The sequence below is a fragment of the Phaseolus vulgaris genome, chromosome 8, assembly GCF_051622355.1.
Source record: "Phaseolus vulgaris cultivar YP4 chromosome 8, ASM5162235v1, whole genome shotgun sequence".
Classification (NCBI taxonomy): domain Eukaryota; kingdom Viridiplantae; phylum Streptophyta; class Magnoliopsida; order Fabales; family Fabaceae; genus Phaseolus; species Phaseolus vulgaris.
The window spans coordinates 49,325,824-49,347,165 of record NC_143505.1 but is presented as its reverse complement, the minus strand read 5'-3'; the positions used below and the strand labels follow the sequence as shown (position 1 = coordinate 49,347,165).

General features: G+C 28.9%; 1 protein-coding gene and 1 pseudogene across 1 annotated transcript; both read right to left on the bottom strand.

The window, feature by feature from the left end:
- Window positions 1-4,299: 4,299 nt before the first annotated feature.
- LOC137823421 (14-3-3-like protein) lies at window positions 4,300-6,908 on the bottom strand. Its single transcript, XM_068628547.1, has 4 exons — window positions 6,085-6,908; window positions 5,202-5,324; window positions 4,679-4,795; window positions 4,300-4,573 (listed from the first exon to the last, which is right to left on the bottom strand). The coding sequence occupies exons 1-4, from the start codon at window positions 6,568-6,570 to the stop codon at window positions 4,514-4,516; spliced, it is 786 nt and encodes a 261-aa protein (XP_068484648.1). The 5' UTR covers window positions 6,571-6,908; the 3' UTR covers window positions 4,300-4,513.
- An 8,019-nt stretch (window positions 6,909-14,927) lies between these two features.
- On the bottom strand, window positions 14,928-18,359 carry LOC137825296 (uncharacterized; annotated as a pseudogene).
- Between the last annotated feature and the right edge of the window lie 2,983 nt (window positions 18,360-21,342).

Here is a 21,342-nt window from a genome sequence, read left to right as displayed (position 1 = left end):
ATGGAAGACTTCTCCAGAAACTCATTATCCAAATAAAAGTCCAAGGCTAAGGTCTTGTAGTAATAAATGTGAGGGTCAAGAGTAGTTAACCATGCAACTCGAAGGACTAAGTCAGCAAGAACAGTGTAAAATAGGCAAGTTGACACTTGAAGAGTGTGGCCTCCAATAAGAACCTCCAAATTCTTAACTAACCCTTCATCCACCAAGGAATTTTCATTTCCCATCAAAACTTGAAAATTTTGGGACTGGTTATAGGAAATTATCAAAACTTCCACTATATAACAGGATCTGAATCATTATACCATTAATGAATCCCTGAAATCGTATAGTAGCTACTATCGGAGAGTCGTTTAAATCATTGTAAGACAAGTGACATTCTAATAAGTTCAGTAGTTCAGTGTGGCCATTGTTATCTGAAGGATCTGGTTGAAAATTTATATTGACATCCTCTATATTTGTAAAACCAAGTATTGTTTGTTGGGGGAATTTATGAGTGGGAGTGTACTTGTCATCACAAGTAAAACATAGTCCCTTCTCCCTTTTGAGTTGGACTTTAGATGGTGTCATTTTCTTAACATTAGATGTGTAGAAGTGGGTAGAAATGGTGGAAGGATTGTAGATTTCAGTGTTTGGGTGATGGAAAGGCTAGTATATGTAGGTTATTCTTTGGAAACAAATGAAGATTTATATTGTTAAGGATTATAGGTATATTTCTCTTCAAATAATTTGGCCAAGAAAACAAATCTCATCAAGGTAGTAGGACACACTACAACGCTTCCACGAAACACATATGAGCCATTAAAGCATGAAAAATCCAACTTACCATTGCATACTTGAAACAGAGGAGTGCCAACCGTCTCAATCAAGTCATGTTGACCTTCAACACTGTTTTTTATCACGTCATCAATGGCTATTTCCAGTGTTGTAAACCACATACTGTAATCAAGATTGCAAGATTTCATGAGATCAATATGGAAAATGATAGATAACTCCAGAGTAGTATAAACTTTTAAAATAAATATATATAATAAAGGATAAGCTTAAAATTAAATGATATTAAAAAATATTAAAATAATAATATTAAGAATTATAATGGTATAAAAAATATAGATTGTAAATATATTATTATAATTTTGAGACAAAGTGTGATAGGGGGAGAGAGAACAGTGTCTTAAGACATTGGTTGAACAAATCTTCACTAAATTTAAAATATATAACAATGTGTTTTTCTTTATTTCTAATACTTTCTTCCATGATTTCTAATATTTTTTCTGTTGTATTTTACGAAGACAATTTTTTTAAAACAATTCAAAATATTTGTTGCATTAATTTTTTAAACAAAAATATCTTTAGTTACAAATATTAGACGAGTAGAAAATAATAATGGCAAGAGTAATTAAAAAAAAACATGTTATATAAACATATGATCGATCTATTACTGTGAATTAGATTAATTATGTTTTAAATCATGATAAATTAAGTAATTGAGTGTTATAAATTAAAGTAAAAGTAAAAATAGGTAAGGTGCATTTGATTTCATAAATTTTGAATGAAGGTTTTCACTTAGGACGAAAGCTTAAACAAATAAAACAACGAGTGTTTGGCACTGACATAAGATAAAATACTCTCACATAAAATGCTATTCTAAAAAATTAATAATATACATTAATAATTTATATTAAAATAAAAATATATATAATTAAAATAATAATATATTAAGTTATGAAATAAGAGTAATTTTTTAAATGATATATCATATCATCACTCTAAACAAATGGGCCCTTTCTTAAAAAAAAAACACTAATGGGACCTAATTGCCCTTACTCCTAATTATTAATGGTCAAAATTTGACATTTTGTACAAATTTCAAAGATTCCTTTCTCTTCTCTATGACTGGGTTTTTTAACCTATTCTCTGCATTGGTCATAATTTCACATAGGAAGCCACTCTATTTATCTATCTAGATTGGTTAAATTACAGAGTTTTTATTTTAAGAAAATTATAGATATAGTTTTTAATAAATGAATGTATATTAACAAAGTCTGAAAAGATTTGCCAACATACTCACCCACATAATTTTTAGAAAAAAATGTTAGTAATTTACATCCTAAATTTGATTAATTAGTTCATTCTGAACTCTCTTAGTTTGTCTAAATTAATAGTCTTAATTTTTAAAGTACCTTAAAAGTATATTTATTAACTTGGTTCAAATTAATTTGATTAATCTGTTCATTTTACTTTAAATTTTAGCCTAACTAATTTCAATTGATTAATTAGCTTATTCACTTTAAATTTGAATCAAGTAGCGTGTAAATTGTTTGACTTACTTTATTTTCCTAACTTCAAATAACCTAATGACTAAAAAAATTATTTTCTAATCATTTTAGACGTTTAAATTTAAATGTTTTATTCACTTTTATCTTTTCCCATTGTTTACTTATTTTGGTGTTATAGTTTTATACAATATTGTCAATTTTTTTTATGTTTAAATTATTAGAAATTAATTAATGTTATACATAGTAATCATTTTATAACTGGTAAAAAAATAAGAACAACTAAATAAATAAAATAATTAATTAATCATTTAAAAATAAAAATATTCCTACTTTTCATTAATATAATATAAAATATAGAATATATAAATAATAAGTGAAATATAATCCTTGAAATAATTTATTATGACCCAATAATTTAGACCAAACTATCTCAATTTGAATAAAATTGATTTTATCACATTGACAAAAAAAAAATTAAACTCAACAAACTAACACCATTAAAATACTGGACATGACACGTTTCAATACAAGATGACGCATCTTTAAATATTAAAAGAAACTATTTTAAAAAGCTTCAAGAAGTTATATAATGATCAAAACCTAAAAAAAATTAAGAATAAGACCATAATTCAAAACCCAAAACACTAAACCTTATATAGATATACTTTAGATTCAGATTTATTATGTTGTGTTTTATAAGCAAATTTGTTGTGAAGATGAAGAAGATGAGCAAGACCCACTAATATCGAACAATCATGTAGAAGATATCGCACTTGAATCCCATAATACTTAAATGTTTTCACAAATTTGGGATGACATTCAGAAGTTGTAGTAAGGATTAAATACTTTAAACATCAATATAAACACAAGTTTTGAAAAAAAATTATTAAAAAATTGATCATCTACAACAAAGATTTGATGACTTTAAGACTCGCTCAAATGATAGTTGTGATAATATGATTGTCTTTTCTTTCATCCAATTATTCTAATTTAATTCTTTTTTTTTCATCATATTATATTGTGCTATGTCTAATATTAATTAGGTGATCAAGCTTGATCGCAATTTTAGTTTATTTTTATTAAGTTTCACTACGTTTACCAATTTTAATTATAATATTACAATATTGTTTAATTTTTAAATCAATTTTTAGCTATTTTACATATATCCACGATATTTCGTATTTTTGTCAATTGAGTTCTTGGACCGTTGCAGGTTCCATGTACAAATCACACATGAAGTCTATGTAAGTAAATCATATTTTAGTTTTAATTAATTTTAATGACGAACCAAATTGTAATCTAACAATTTCATCAATTAAAAAAAATTATATCATCCCACTTAACCATCTCTTAGAAACTTCCATAAATTTTCTCTTCATTTACCTTCACTTTCTACTTTTTTCTTTTTTTTTCTGTCCTTCAAATCCATCTCTCTTCATTAAAGAGCATTACTTTCCAATCCCCTTTTTTTAAATTTGATTATATTCCTCTTCCTAAAATCTTTTTTAAAATCCAAACAGAGTATTAATATTATCCTTTATAAAATCATGCCTAGTGCCATAATCATTAATTAACAGATCAATTGGTACGGGTTGCCATGTTCACAGCCATTTAAAAACCTGAGAAATAATCAAAACCCCACCTTGGTTCCACAGGAAGCCTTGACAGCGGGGATCATCATCACCCATGAATATCAAGGTTTCTTCACCTTACATCCACTAAAATCAGGCCAATCAAACAGGCAATTGAAAATAACAATGTATTTTCATGTAACAAACTCATATCTATCATTATCCATGAGATGACCCCAAGTGCATTGCGCAAAAATAGCTCTCAAGAACAATTAAAACAGACTGAAGTTGGCAATCTTCACACAAAACAAAATCACGTTAAAATCCATCAAATTTATTATTACGAGGCTTTCGAATAAAAACAAATAAAGGTGTCACACCTTCACATCCTAGATTAATGAGCGATACCATGTTTACTAAAGAGAATATTATCTTGAAATTCTACGAGCATATAATGGAAATTTCAGTGTCATTAAGAAAGTAGGCAATTCAGAAACGCGTACAAATGGAAAGGACAAACTAAAATAGCCCACTACATCCACAATTCATAACAAAGACCATGGAATGCCTAAAATCTCAGTAACATCGAGATTCGCAATCGGCACTTTCTCCCTTTGAAAACATTATAGAAGGGAAGTTCAATGACTAATTAGCAGTATGATGTGTTTAATTTTGTTCGCCGTCGGCTTTAGGAGCGGCTTCTTTAATTTCATCAGCACCATCATCCTGAAAACCCAACAAAATAAGAACAGTAATTAATAAATTGATTCTCTGAAGAGAATAAAGCGATATTCTGTACAAAATGATGGTGGAAATCCAAAAAAGTCTTACCTGCATATCAGAGGTCCAGAGGGTGAGGTTATCACGAAGAAGTTGCATGATCAAAGTGCTATCCTTGTATGACTCCTCTCCCAATGTATCCAATTCAGCAATCGCCTCGTCAAAAGCCTGGTGTATATCAAAATTAACAGAAATCTTCACGATCACATACCGTTTTAAAACAGAAGGCCTACCCAAGATCACGGGTTACGATCCTTTATCATTTTGCAATTTCATTTAGTCATCAGAACCTAACATCAAGGTTACTTAAACATTACTGAGACTAGGGTATGCTGTTGTTGCAATGAAATGAATATTATTTCAATTCATGAACAGCTAACTTCGAATATTTCACAGCCATAATTTCGTTTTTACCGCAAAAATACTGTAATGTAATCGAATAATCATTTATTATAAAAAGAGACAATAACTTCGAATATTTCACAGCAATAGTTTTGTTTTTACCGCAAAAATACTGTAATTTAATCCAATAGCCATTTATTATAAAAAGAGACAAGTTTCTCTTAACACTAACCTGTTTGGCAAGGCTGCAAGCTCGATCAGGAGAATTAAGAATCTCATAGTAAAACACAGAGAAGTTCAGAGCAAGACCCAGCCTAATAGGGTGGGTCGGAGGCAGCTCAGAATTTGCAATGTCCTGTAGACACGATACAGTTAAACCAAAATATCAGAATAAACAAAAAAGCTGAATATACACTTCGCAATCAAATCAAGCAAACCATTCATGCAAAAGATAATTTTCAGTTTTAAAACGCTACAAATCAATTTCACTATTTCACGTTACAATATGGAAGTAACTGTAAATCAACCACGCACGCAAAAAATTAGTCAATTACTTAAGATTAACAGTTTTGGACAAGTAATTTCTGAAATTCAATTCCTTCGTTTCCACAACCACTGTTACCATAGAGAATCCACCATCTTCTACTAAAATTTGCAACGGAGAACCAAAGGCTTTGAAAAGTAGATCAAAGCCGCCAGAAAAAACTATTCAATGATTTATAATTTTTATTTTCAAAAAAGTAATTTCCAAATTTCAACACCGGTTCCAAGATTGCCTGTTACCGTAAAGATTCCACAATTCTGAGCTAGGATTTGAAACACAAAATTACATGTTTCGAGTCGTAGATCAAACACGAACATAAAATCACTTAACAATCTAATATTCAAAAATCTTAAACAAGTGATTGCGGAATTTCAACCTGCTTCGCTACAGAAAGTCCCTTTTACCGTATTAGATTCCAATATTCTAACCTAAATTGACCAAATGGAGCGAGCTTGAGTATCCACGCGCGCGTAATCGAATAATTTACTCACAATCAATCAAATCACGAATCTGGCGAGTAAAGCAAACAGATCTGCAACGAGAAAATTAAAATATAAAAAAAATCGAAAACCTGAGCAGATTTATAGGCGGAGAGCGTGCTCTCGGCGGCCTCTTTGCGGTCGCCACCGGTCTTGAACTCAGCGAGGTACCTGTGGTAGTCGCCCTTCATTTTGAGGTAAAAGACCTTGGAGTCGCCGGAGGCGGCGGAGGGAACAAGGCGCGAGTCGAGGAGCTTGAGGATTCCGTCGCAGATGTTGGAGAGTTCGCTCTCGATCTTGGATCGGTAGTCGCGGATGACGGAGACGTGGTCCTCGTTGCCTCGGCTCTCCTCCTTCTGCTCGATGGAGGAGATGATGCGCCAGGAAGCGCGTCTGGCGCCGATGACGTTCTTGTAGGCAACAGAGAGGAGGTTGCGCTCCTCGACCGTGAGTTCCTCGTTCTCAGCGGCGGCCGAGACCTTCTCCATGAACTCCACCATCTCCTCGTAGCGCTCGGCTTGCTCCGCCAGCTTGGCCATGTACACGAACTCTTCGCGTGGAGAGGGAGCGCTGGCCATTGCGGGATCTGGTTAGGGATGAGAGAGAAAGAGAAAGAGAGAGAAAGTTAGAAGCAGGGAAAAGGCGTGAGAGGGATTGGAAGCAAGAAATAGTGGGTTTTGTTAACTATTTTATTTGTGGGAGAACCGAAAGGTTGGGATTGGTTCTTGCTGTGCTTCCGTTTCTGCCACCCATGATCGCGTTTTCGAGGGGCTTTTTTTTTTATTTTTGGATCACCTTCGTTCATTCCCAGGACAAAAATAGCCCTCCCCTCTTTCTCTCTCTTCTTCTTTTTCTATTTTTAACTTCTTCTTTCTATCATTTTTTTTATTATTTTTCTAGGAATTTTTCTTCCCCTGTTTTATTAATAATAATACAACAATATTGTTTTCAATGCTTTGAGACAGAGAGGTGTAATAGCTGGCAAGCACGGGTTTGATTATTTAGTTTGGCGGAAAGGTGTGACTCACGCACTCCCATGCTCACTCGCGTGGATCGACTTTTCAAATTCCAACCTTCCACCACATTTCAAAATTCATAAACTATATTTATATTTATTTTAGACAAATTTTATACAAAACTCTGTAGACTAATTAATCAATTCTATGGAAAATCGGTTTACTTTATTTCGGATTTAATATTGCATGAAACTCGACCACACTTTCATTTTATTCGACTACCTTTTCTTAACTACTAAAAAAATGGACCTCTGCAAACACCATTATAAATTGGGTTTTGGTGAAGTTCTGGGCAGAAGAGAAATTGTGTGTTTTTCTAAAGCCAAACTATGGTCCCTTTTACCTAAACAAAAATCAACTGCTATCAACATTGTCTTCCTATTTATAACAAATCTTAATAGCATTGGTGGGTGAATCATATATGTATTCTTACCAAAGTGCATAGGCTTTGAATACATAGTAGTGTGATTGTCACAAAACGTTAATTTTTTTTTTTCTTCAATGGCATTGTTATCTTCTTCTTTTTTTTGTAGTTGAGGTTTGTACTTTTTATGTACTCAAATAACAATTTTTTGTAATTATGCATTTTTGGTTTCCGAGAATTTGGTCATGCGCACTGAAAAACCGAAGAGAGAATTTGGGTCGACTTTTCTTTTTCTTTTAAAATGAATCAAATTCTAAATGAAAAAAATTAAAAATATGTAAAGAAAAAAGATGATATTCAACAAATATTAAATGAAATGTATTTATTAAGTTATTTGTATACTTTAATGAAATTAATACAACAATTAATAAAATAACCATTCATATTTGCAAATGAAATAAAGAAAAGTATTTAATTTTGATAACAGTAAAATCTGCAATTGGGAGTTGAATCCAAATTTCAACATAAATAATTAATTAGGTATGCTATTACATAAATGGTAGTGTACCCTATATTTGTTAATAGAATAGGGGAATTATTTATATATCGTTTATAGATAAAATACTAAAACTCGCTATTATAAATAATCAATTTATTTAAAATATTATTATAACAAAACAATAAGAATAAGTTATTTTTTTATATCTAATTCTTTCATTTATTTTGTACTTTTATAAATATATTACAATAATTAATAAAAAAAGATTTTATATTTTTGTTCAATAAAGAGAAGTATTTATTTTGATAAAAATAAATTCTCCAGTCGGGACTTGAATCCGAATTTCAACATAAGAATTTAACGAGGTGTGCTACTGCGGAAGCCATGATAGGGTACCCTAAATTATTAATAGAATTACGAAATCATTTATATATCATTTATAGATAATATACTAAAACTCGCTATTATAACTAAACAATTTATTTAAAATTTTATTATCACAAAACAATAAGAATAAGTTATTTATTTTTTTAATAATTCTTTCATTTATTTTGTACTTTTATAAATATATTAACAATAATTAATAAAAAAAAGGTTTTATATTTCCGTTGAATGAAAAGAAGTATTTATTTTGAATTATTAACCATATTTCAATATAAGAAATTAACCACGTGTGCTACTACAGAAGCAATTGTAGCATACCCTAAATTTGTTAATAGAATTAGGGAATTATTTATATATTATTTGTAAATAAAATAAAAACACTCGTTATAATGACTAAACAATTTATTTAAAATTTTATTATCACAAAACAATAAGAAAAAGTTATTTATTTTTTAAAAAATTCTTTCATTTATTTTGTACTTTTATAAATATATTACAATAATTAATAAAAAAAGGTTTTATATTCCCGTTGAATAAAAAGAAATATTTATTTTGATAAAAATAAATTCTGCAGTCGGGAGTTGAACCCGAATTTCAACATAAGAAATTAACCGGGTGTGCTACTGCAGAAGACATGATAGGATACCCTAAATTATTAATAGAATTACGGAATCATTTATATATCGTTTATAGATAAAATACTAAAACTCGCTATTACGAATTTATGACTAACCAATTTATTTAAAATTTTATTATCAGAAAACATTAAGAAAAAGTTTTTTTTTTATAATTCTTTTATTTATTTTGTAATTTTATAAATATATTACAATAATTAATAAAAAAAAAGGATTCATATTTCCGTTGAATAAAAAGAAGTATTTATTTTGATAAAAATAAATTCCGCAATCGGGAGTTGAACCCAAATTTCAACATAAGAAATTAACTAGGTGTGCTACTGCAGAAGCCATGATAGGGTACCATAAATTATTAATAGAATTACGGAATCATTTATATATCGTTTATAGATAAAATACTAAAACTCGCTATTATGAATTTATGACTAACCAATTTATTTAAAATTTTATTATCACAAAACATTAAGAAAAAGTTTTTTTTTTATATTTCTTTTATTTATTTTGTAATTTTATAAATATATTACAATAATTAATAAAAAAAAAGGATTCATATTTCCGTTGAATAAAAAGAAGTATTTATTTTTATAAAAATAAATTCTGCAGTCGGGAGTTGAACCCGAATTTCAACATAAGAAATTAACCGGGTGTGCTACTGCGGAAGCCATGAAAGGGTACCCTAAATTATTAATAGAATTACGGAATCATTTATATATCGTTTATAGATAAAATACTAAAACTCGCTATTATGAATTTATGACTAACCAATTTATTTAAAATTTTATTATCAGAAAACATTAAGAAAAAGTTTTTTTTTATATTTCTTTTATTTATTTTGTAATTTTATAAATATATTACAATAATTAATAAAAAAAAAAGGATTCATATTTCCGTTGAATAAAAAGAAGTATTTATTTTGATAAAAATAAATTCCGCAGTCGGGAGTTGAACCCAAATTTCAACATAAGAAATTAACCAGGTGTGCTACTGCGGAAGACATGATAGGGTACCCTAAATTATTAATAGAATTACGGAATCATTTATATATCGTTTATAGATAAAATACTAAAACTCGCTATTATGAATTTATGACTAACCAATTTATTTAAAATTTTATTATCAGAAAACATTAAGAAAAAGTTTTTTTTTTTATAATTCTTTTATTTATTTTGTAATTTTATAAATATATTACAATTATTAATAAAAAAAAGGTTTTATATTTCCGTTGAATAAAAAGAAGTATTGATTTTGATCAAAATAAATTCCGCAATCGGGAGTTGAACCCGAATTTCAACATAAGAAATTAACTAGGTGTGCTACTGCAGAAGCCATGATAGGGTACCATAAATTATTAATAGAATTACGGAGTCATTTATATATCGTTTATAGATAAAATACTAAAACTCTCTATTATAACTAAACAATTTATTTAAAATTTTATTATCACAAAACAATAAGAAAAAGTTATTTATTTTTTTTATAATTCTTTCATTTATTTTGTACTTTTATAAATATATTACAATAATTAATAAAAAAAAAAGGATTCATATTTCCGTTGAATAAAAAGAAGTATTTATTTTTATAAAAATAAATTCTGCAGTCGGGAGTTGAACCCGAATTTCAACATAAGAAATTAACCGGGTGTGCTACTGCGGAAGCCATGAAAGGGTACCCTAAATTATTAATAGAATTACGGAATCATTTATATATCGTTTATAGATAAAATACTAAAACTCGCTATTATGAATTTATGACTAACCAATTTATTTAAAATTTTATTATCAGAAAACATTAAGAAAAAGTTTTTTTTTTATAATTCTTTTATTTATTTTGTAATTTTATAAATATATTACAATAATTAATAAAAAAAAGGTTTTATATTTCCGTTGAATAAAAAGAAGTATTGATTTTGATAAAAATAAATTCCGCAGTCGGGAGTTGAACCCGAATTTCAACATAAGAAATTAACTAGGTGTGCTACTGCAAAAGCCATGATAGGGTACCATAAATTATTAATAGAATTACGGAGTCATTTATATATCGTTTATAGATAAAATACTAAAACTCTCTATTATAACTAAACAATTTATTTAAAATTTTATTATCACAAAACAATAAGAAAAAGTTATTTATTTTTTTTATAATTCTTTCATTTATTTTGTACTTTTATAAATATATTACAATAATTAATAAAAAAAAAGGATTCATATTTCCGTTGAATAAAAAGAAGTATTTATTTTTATAAAAATAAATTCTGCAGTCGGGAGTTGAACCCGAATTTCAACATAAGAAATTAACCGGGTGTGCTACTGCGGAAGCCATGAAAGGGTACCCTAAATTATTAATAGAATTACGGAATCATTTATATATCGTTTATAGATAAAATACTAAAACTCGCTATTATGAATTTATGACTAACCAATTTATTTAAAATTTTATTATCAGAAAACATTAAGAAAAAGTTTTTTTTTTATAATTCTTTTATTTATTTTGTAATTTTATAAATATATTACAATAATTAATAAAAAAAAGGTTTTATATTTCCGTTGAATAAAAAGAAGTATTGATTTTGATAAAAATAAATTCCGCAGTCGGGAGTTGAACCCGAATTTCAACATAAGAAATTAACTAGGTGTGCTACTGCAAAAGCCATGATAGGGTACCATAAATTATTAATAGAATTACGGAGTCATTTATATATCGTTTATAGATAAAATACTAAAACTCTCTATTATAACTAAACAATTTATTTAAAATTTTATTATCACAAAACAATAAGAAAAAGTTATTTATTTTTTTTATAATTCTTTCATTTATTTTGTACTTTTATAAATATATTACAATAATTAATAAAAAAAAAGGATTCATATTTCCGTTGAATAAAAAGAAGTATTTATTTTTATAAAAATAAATTCTGCAGTCGGGAGTTGAACCCAAATTTCAACATAAGAAATTAACTAGGTGTGCTACTGCAGAAGCCATGATAGGGTACCATAAATTATTAATAGAATTACGGAGTCATTTATATATCGTTTATAGATAAAATACTAAAACTCTCTATTATAACTAAACAATTTATTTAAAATTTTATTATCACAAAACAATAAGAAAAAGTTATTTATTTTTTTTATAATTCTTTCATTTATTTTGTACTTTTATAAATATATTACAATAATTAATAAAAAAAGGATTCATATTTCCGTTGAATAAAAAGAAGTATTTATTTTGATAAAAACAAATTCCACAGTCGGGAGTTGAACCCGAATTTCAACATAAGAAATTAACCAGGTGTGCTACTGCGGAAGACATGATAGGGTACCCGAAATTATTAATAGAATTACGGAATCATTTATATATCGTTTATAGATAAAATACTAAAACTCGCTATTATGAATTTATGACTAACCAATTTATTTAAAATTTTATTATCAGAAAACATTAAGAAAAAGTTTTTTTTTTATAATTCTTTTATTTATTTTGTAATTTTATAAATATATTACAATAATTAATAAAACAAAGGTTTTATATTTTCGTTGAATAAAAAGAAGTATTGATTTTGATAAAAATAAATTCCGCAGTCGGGAGTTGAACCCGAATTTCAACATAAGAAATTAACTAGGTGTGCTACTGCAGAAGCCATGATAGGGTACCATAAATTATTAATAGAATTACGGAATCATTTATATATCGTTTATAGATAAAATACTAAAACTCGCTATTATGAATTTATGACTAACCAATTTATTTAAAATTTTATTATCAGAAAACATTAAGAAAAAGTTTTTTTTTTATAATTCTTTTATTTATTTTGTAATTTTATAAATATATTACAATAATTAATAAAATAAAGGTTTTATATTTCCGTTGAATAAAAAGAAGTATTGATTTTGATAAAAATAAATTCCGCAATCGAGAGTTGAACCCGAATTTCAACATAAGAAATTAACTAGGTGTGCTACTGCAGAAGCCATGATAGGGTACCATAAATTATTAATAGAATTACGGAGTCATTTATATATCGTTTATAGATAAAATACTAAAACTCGCTATTATGAATTTATGACTAACCAATTTATTTAAAATTTTATTATCAGAAAACATTAAGAAAAAGTTTTTTTTTTATAATTCTTTTATTTATTTTGTAATTTTATAAATATATTACAATAATTAATAAAAAAAAGGTTTTATATTTTCGTTGAATAAAAAGAAGTATTGATTTTGATAAAAATAAATTCCGCAGTCGGGAGTTGAACCCGAATTTCAACATAAGAAATTAACTAGGTGTGCTACTGCAGAAGCCATGATAGGGTACCATAAATTATTAATAGAATTACGGAATCATTTATATATCGTTTATAGATAAAATACTAAAACTCGCTATTATGAATTTATGACTAACCAATTTATTTAAAATTTTATTATCACAAAACATTAAGAAAAAGTTTTTTTTTTATATTTCTTTTATTTATTTTGTAATTTTATAAATATATTACAATAATTAATAAAAAAAAAAGGATTCATATTTCCGTTGAATAAAAAGAAGTATTTATTTTGATAAAAATAAATTCCGCAGTCGGGAGTTGAACCCGAATTTCAACATAAGAAATTAACTAGGTGTGCTACTGCATAAGACATGATAGGGTACCCTAAATTATTAATAGAATTACGGAATCATTTATATATCGTTTATAGATAAAATAATAAAACTCGCTATTATGAATTTATGACTAACCAATTTATTTAAAATTTTATTATCAGAAAACATTAAGAAAAAGTTTTTTTTTATAATTCTTCTATTTATTTTGTAATTTTATAAATATATTACAATAATTAATAAAAAAAGGTTTTATATTTTCGTTGAATAAAAAGAAGTATTGATTTTGATAAAAATAAATTCCGCAGTCGGGAGTTGGACCCGAATTTCAACATAAGAAATTAACTAGGTGTGCTACTGCAGAAGCCATGATAGGGTACCATAAATTATTAATAGAATTACGGAGTCATTTATATATCGTTTATAGATAAAATACTAAAACTCTCTATTATAACTAAACAATTTATTTAAAATTTTATTATCACAAAACAATAAGAAAAAGTTATTTATTTTTTTTATAATTCTTTCATTTATTTTGTACTTTTATAAATATATTACAATAATTAATAAAAAAAAGGATTCATATTTCCGTTGAATAAAAAGAAGTATTTATTTTTATAAAAATAAATTCCGCAGTCGGGAGTTGAACCCGGATTTCAACATAAGAAATTAACCAGGTGTGCTACTGCGGAAGCCATGATAGGGTATCCTTAATTTTTAATAGAAGTATGGAATCATTTATATATCGTTTATAGATAAAAAAAAAAACTAAAATTCGATATTGTGACTAAACAATTTATTTAAAATTTTATTATCACAAAACAATAAGAAAAAGTTATTTATTTATTTTTTATAATTCTTTTATTTATTTTGTACTTTTATAAATACTAGCGGGAACACAGACGCGAGCGCCTGTGTATCCGCATTTTGATTTGTTCATTTAGATGTATTTATATTTAATATTAAAATTAAAATAAAAAAATGTTATTATTCACACACATATATTAACAATATAATTTTATAATACATTATGAATAAAAAAATGACATTATCATCATCATTTTGTAAAATCATTATACTTTGATTAAGAATATAAATTTATAATACATTATGAATAAAAAAAATACATTATCATCATCATTATGTAAAATCGTTATACCTTGATGTCAATTGGCTTAACCAATGCGAATGATTGATCATCCTTATAATTTTTCTCGTCTTTACATATTTTGTTTCCTACGGAAGAATGTCAATTATGAATAAATTGTAAAATACACACATATATATGCAATATACATATATTGATAATTACCTGTTTGTGTAGATAAATGTGTGAATGCCCTGTTTTGTTATCTTCATTCAACTGTAAGGGCTTCTTGTATATTATGTTACCTTTGATATATATATAAGAAATAATGTAAGTAGAACAATAACCTATACTTATCTTTATGTGTCACACATAAATAAAACGAACAATACCGGATTTTGTGATAACAAAATATCTTTATAAACAACATTTTTTGTAAAATTTCCATCTTCTCCCTCAAGGTGTCCTTCTTTAATAAGAATTTTGGTTGAAGCTTGAGAAACACCTCTTGATAGTGCAACATATAATTGACCATGACTAAAAACGTGTCGTGGAAGGTAAATTCCAACATTAGGTATAGTTTGCCCCTGTGATTTATTTATAGTAATGACAAAACTTAATTTCACAGGAAATTGTTTCCTAATAAGCACAAATGGGAGACCTGCACTTTCTGTTGTTTTATGTTTAATTCTTGGTAAGAAAGATCTTTTTCGAACATGTTGACCTGTCAAGATTTCAACATCCAACATGTTCATGTAGAACCCACGACACAATAATCTCGTCCCATTACATAACCCAGATTTAGGGTCTATGTTTTGCAACAACATTAATGGTGCACCTTTTTTAAGCTTTAAAATATGAGGTGGCAAGTCACCTGGAGCAATGGAGTGCAAGTACTCTTGTTGGTATAGACTATGTGTGTCTCCTTCAACTTCATCAAATGACAATAGATTATGTTGTTCTCTTGGAAAATGATCGATAATCATGTTATTGAGTATTTCAACATCTTCATTTTTTGGTGTCAATATGGCTCTCTGAACCATATAAGATGCATCCCATGTATGAAATTGCAATTGGGGAAATGTTTCTTGTATAAGTTTTTGTATTGAACTTTCTCTTTCCCATGGTATTGCTAGTTCATGGGGTATTTTCACCATATCATCAAGAATTGTAGGTTCAATCCCATCTCCAATACGCATGAGGTATTATGCAAAATTGTGATCTTGCAATGATCGCATGTTTTGTTGTGAATGCAATACCTTTGTGTTACTCCATAAAGGAGACTTAACAATACATGCAGAAATCATTTGTGCCTTTGTACCCTTTTGAACAATTGGTAGTACCTGGCGAAAATCTCCTCCTAATATCATCACTTTCCCCCCAAATGGAGCATCACAATCTAGAATGTCCTTTAATGATCTATCTAATGCCTCTAAAGCATATCTATTAGTCATTGGTGCTTCATCCCAAATAATTGCGGTTGATTCTCTTAGTAGCTTTGCAAGATCAGATTGTTTGCTTATTGAACAAAAGGAACCAACTTCTACATTAATAGGTATCTTAAATCGAGAACGTGCAGTTCGACCACCAGGTAATAATGTTGCAGCTATACCAGAGGAGGCTGTAGCTAAAATAATTTTTCCTTTACTTTTATAATATGCAATTAATGTACGGTAAAGGAATGTTTTATCGGTTCCTCCTGGTCCATCCACAAAAAATACTTGACTTTGCTTACGATGAATTACATCTAAAATGGTATTGAAAGCGATCAACTGATCAATATTCAATCTTTGTACATTGTCAACATCTTCATTAGGTATTTGTATTGATAACTCTTCTTGTATAATTCTTGGTACTGAAGTATTTTCAAATGCATCCAATGTTAATGCTGGTAAATCAAAATCATTGATTGTTTTACCATGTTGAATAAGAAGTTCATTCAAATCCCTTAATAGCATATTAACGTTGATGCCCATAGAAGTGCTTCTTAAAGTATAATCTTCTGCCATAAAGATATAAAACTCATTCCAGAGATTTCGAACATGAGTTGGTTCACAAAAAAATAATATGGTCACAAACAACCTCCTTAATGCATAAGGCATTTGTAAACTTAATGCTTCGACTGAGCATTCATGAATGCTATTATCGCTTTCTAAAAATCCCCATTTTTCAGCTGCTTTTTTAAATGTGGGGCAATATGTTTGATTCGGTGATAATAGGTATTCCCAACTGGTTGGCCCTCTTATATGGGATAACAAAATACGCAAGAAGAATTTTTCTCCTTCTGAAGGAGATATAGTATAAATTCGACCAATAACTTTCTTCCTTGACCTTCTTGGGTACCATTCATTTTGTCTGTTATGCCAACAATAATGTTGTGGAATTTCTCTATACAAATAACTTCTAGAATGTGGATCTCGACAATTTAGTGCAAAGAATTGCGTGAGCATGGTTTTGGAGACATTGTCATCATTTAATACATCACTTATGTTCTGATGCTTATAGAAGCGCACCTGATGAGGATTTGGTAAATGAATTTGTAATCTTTCTACACTTGGATTCATTCTATAAAGTTTAAATCTAAATATTTTCCATAAAGCCTCCGGAGCGCAAATCCATCTAGCATCAATATATTGTTGGACTTCATCTACAATTGATCCTCTACGAACCTCTATTGCTACTCGATCTGGACCTTTGTACACATACTTGTATAAATATTTAATACTTTTAATGCTACTACACACCTCAACATTTATATGACAATCATATTTTAGCAACAACCAAGGGTTATAAGGAACCACCCATCTATTGTCAACAGTCGCATTTCTATTTATAGATACCGGTGCATTGAAACGTCTTTTGTATTGTGGATATGAATCAGTACCTTGACGTGTTTCTTCCAAGAACTCTTTAGGATATTTTTTCTTGCATTGATTGTGCTTCATACATGGTGATCTTGGATTAAGAGTTCCGCAAGGCCCGTGTATCATGTGTTTTAGTACAGCTTCGTGCAACTGTGGTTCTTCTTCACTTTTTGGTGTCTCTGCTCTAACAATGCTATCATAATCTTCTGGATCACGTAATTTATCATTATCGTGTAAGATAAGTAACATATGCACATGGGGTAGTCCACGTTTTTGGAATTCAGTCACATACATGTAACTTTTAACTTTTCTAAGAACTCCTTTATCGATCACATCTTCCTTCAATTGTTCAAATTTTGCACGAAATATTCTTGTGAGCAAGTCAGGACGATCTTGTGGAGTTTGAAAATTTTTAAGTTCTGATGAAATTTCACTCCAAGAAGGATTGCATGTCATTGTAAGGAAAATATCAGGTTTACCATCATGAGCAACAATTGCCATGCCATCTTCATATCGTTGGGTCAAGTCTCGACAACTACCAATAAATGATGATGGTAATATTGTCCTCTGTCCAACATTTCCTTGAATAAAAAAACACTATGAGTTTTGATATATTTATATGTAATAGATGTAGTATGTTACAAATATTATGTACCTGTGTGAGTTTGTCCTTCGTGCAAAGCATCTTGCAAACCTTGATACACTTCAGCACGAATATTATTTTGATAATTTCGAATCCATCGTAACCTTCCTGCTTCAATCTTGACATAGTTGTCTACAACATATTGTTGTAAAAGTCGTCCCGCTTGTAATATTGTAGATTGATCATTGGGTTGAATCTACATTGAAGTAATCATGTATGTGTATTAATTTTATGACACAACATTGATAAGTAAATTGTTGGAAGTTGGAAGTTACCTGAACCATGTAGCTATAATATTTTCAGCATGAGATACTTTGGCCATTATGATTTTTTGTGTTGAAATCCCAACCATATGTTCCAAAAGGAAATAATAGTGGATATTGTAAAGGGTCATAATATCCCACAGTTTCTTGAATGTTTATTAAGTTCCCATCATGACTTACAACTTTAATGTAAGTTTATTACGGAATCATTTTTATATCGTTTATAGATAAAATACTAAAACTCGCTATTATGACTAAACAATTTATTTAAAATGTATTATCACAAAACAATAAGAAAAAGTTATTTATTTTTTTTATAATTCTTTCATTTATTTTTTACTTTTATAAATATATTACAATAATTAATAAAAAAAGGTTTTATATTTCCGTTGAATAAAAAGAAGTATTTATTTTGATAAAAATAAATTTCGCAATCGGGAGTTGAACCCGAATTTGAACATAAGAAATGAACCAGGTGTGCTACTGCGAAAGCCATGATAGGGTACCCTAAAGTATTAATACAATTACGGAATCATTTATATATCGTTTATAGATAAAATACTAAAACTCGCTATTATGACTAAACAATTTATTTAAAATTTTATTATCACAAAACAATAAGAAAAAGTTATTTATTTTTTTTATAATTCTTTCATTTATTTTGTACTTTTATAAATATATTACCATAATTAATAAAAAAAGGTTTTATATTTCCGTTGAGTAAAAAGAAGTATTTCATTTTGATAACCGGTTAAAACGACATTTCAACCGGTTGATTTTTGAATTTCTTAACAGCTTTTCAAAAATCTGTTAAATATGTTTTCAGTTGATTTGAATCTGTTTTGACTCGTGTTTAACTGCCTAAAACGACTAGATTGAAGAGTTATAAAACTAGTTACCCTCCATATTTGAAAATACACAGAAAGTGAGATTAAGAAACATTTTGAGGAAGATTTGATTCAACCTTTGCTAGATTGCCTAAGGTTGTAAAATTGGTTCAAGAAGGTAATTAGGAGCTCTGGGATTTCCTGTACACCAGGTGTAATTTGTTCCTTCTATTCTTATAATTGTTTTTCATTCTGCATACTTCTAAAACATTAAATCTGTAAGGTCAGAGGTTGTTCTGACTGTGATTGTGTGAAAAGCCAAAGAGGGTGTGCGATCTTGTGGGATCAAGATCACTTATTTGTACTGTTGTGTGATTGTAATTTGTTGTTGGTTACTTAGTGAATACCTAGTGGTTTTCTGGGGACTGGATGTAGCTTTGGTAAAGAGTGAACCCATATAATTGATTGTGTGATATTCTCTTTTCCTCACTCATTTAAAATCTGATTGAATTGTGATTTTAACACTGCTGCCATAAACAATCGGTTAAAACGTAATTTCAACCGGTTGTTTTTCTGATAGATGGTTTAACAGTTCTGTTTTCTTGGCTGATCTGATTCGTTTATCTGTAAATCAATACCAATCTTCGTTCTTAACATATATTTGCGAAAAATGCCCCTTAAACAATTCACCCCTTCTTGTTAAGGCCATTAATTCTTACAATATCATTATTCATGCTTGACGAGTCTTGCATTAATGCACAACTCACACGATTGTCATTAAAGACATCAATTCATGTGATGTTACCGTTCACACGTATGAAATCAAATAAATGAAATTAGACAATGGGCACTAATTGCACCAATTCTAGTGAAGTTATTGTTTACACGTATAATGAATCTTGCAACCATGTAGAATGTCATTTGTGGCATTACAAATTAGTGTCCACGATCATGATTGCATCCATCATTTCAACGATCCAAATTGTATCAATCTAACTATAAATACCATTGTTTCCACAACTTCGACACACACCAGAACCTTAAATTGAAACACACTACATTATCTCATTCTCTTTCAACACCACCACTTATGGCGAGCTCTTCCCATAACTAAAAGCCTAGGACTTTCCCAAAGTTAGAATTTCTTTTGGTGGTTGTCCATGTTGAACCAGGTGCTTTGATGCTTCCAAATCTGCTTTGAAGATTTGAAGAACCTACTGATGTGTTTGTGTGTATTGTTTGGTATTTTTTTGAATTGTCAATTCACATATAATATTTGTTAGAAAAGATGGCTTTAAACTAGAGGGGGCGGGGGGGGGGGGGGGTGGTGTGAATGGTTTAAAGGGGTTTTCGCAAACTTTTCAAAGCTAGAATGAACTTATTTCAGAAACCAATTGATTCAGCAATTTTAAGATCTTGATGTTCAGCTCCTCTTTATCAAACGTCTTGTCAAGGCTCATAAGGTGATTGATGATGTGTGTAAACCTTTTTTGCACTTCAGCTATGGTTTCACCTTTCAGCATTCTAAACATCTCATACTCTTGGATGAGAGCATGCTTTCTAGCCCTTTTCACGTCGTTTGTTCCTTCATGAGTGACTTCCAAAGCATCCCACATCTCTTTTGATGATTTGCATTGTGAGACCCTGAAAAACTCATCAGAATTTAAAGTAGAGGTTATAATATTTTTGGCAATGCAATCGAATTTGGCCTTTCTACTTTCTGCTTCAGTCCATTAAGACCACGACTTCTCAATGACAGAACCATCTTTTTCAAATGTTGGAATAAAAAGACCATTTTCAATTGCATCCCAAATTTCTTTGTCAAGAGATTCCATAAATATTTTCATTCTAACTTTCCAAAACTGGTAATTCAAACCACAAAACAAGGGTGGTCTGTTTATTGAGGCACCTTCCCCAAACAGTAGTCTATCAGACATTTTGAAAGATTTTAGGATCAACTTGAATGACTTACAAGAACCAAGCTCTTGATGCCAATTGTTAGAAAAGATGGCTTTAAACTAGAAGGGGGGGGGTGAATGGTTTAAAGGGGTTTTCGCAAACTTTTCAAAGCTAGAATGAACTTATTTCAGAAACCAATTGATTCAGCAATTCAGTTAGCCAAAACAACAAGCAAAACTGTAATACCAGAAAAAACAATCGGTTGTTTCTTCGAAACA

Bases quoted from the DNA above. Each gene is read 5' to 3' on its own strand.
- LOC137823421 (XM_068628547.1), bottom strand. From the start codon at position 6,570: ATGGCCAGCGCTCCCTCTCCACGCGAAGAGTTCGTGTACATGGCCAAG. The intron at 5,325-6,084 runs GTTTTCGATTTT...TCGTGTCTACAG, and splicing joins CCGCCTATAAATCTGCTCAG to GACATTGCAAATTCTGAGCT. The intron at 4,796-5,201 runs GTTAGTGTTAAG...GATATACACCAG, and splicing joins CTTGCAGCCTTGCCAAACAG to GCTTTTGACGAGGCGATTGC.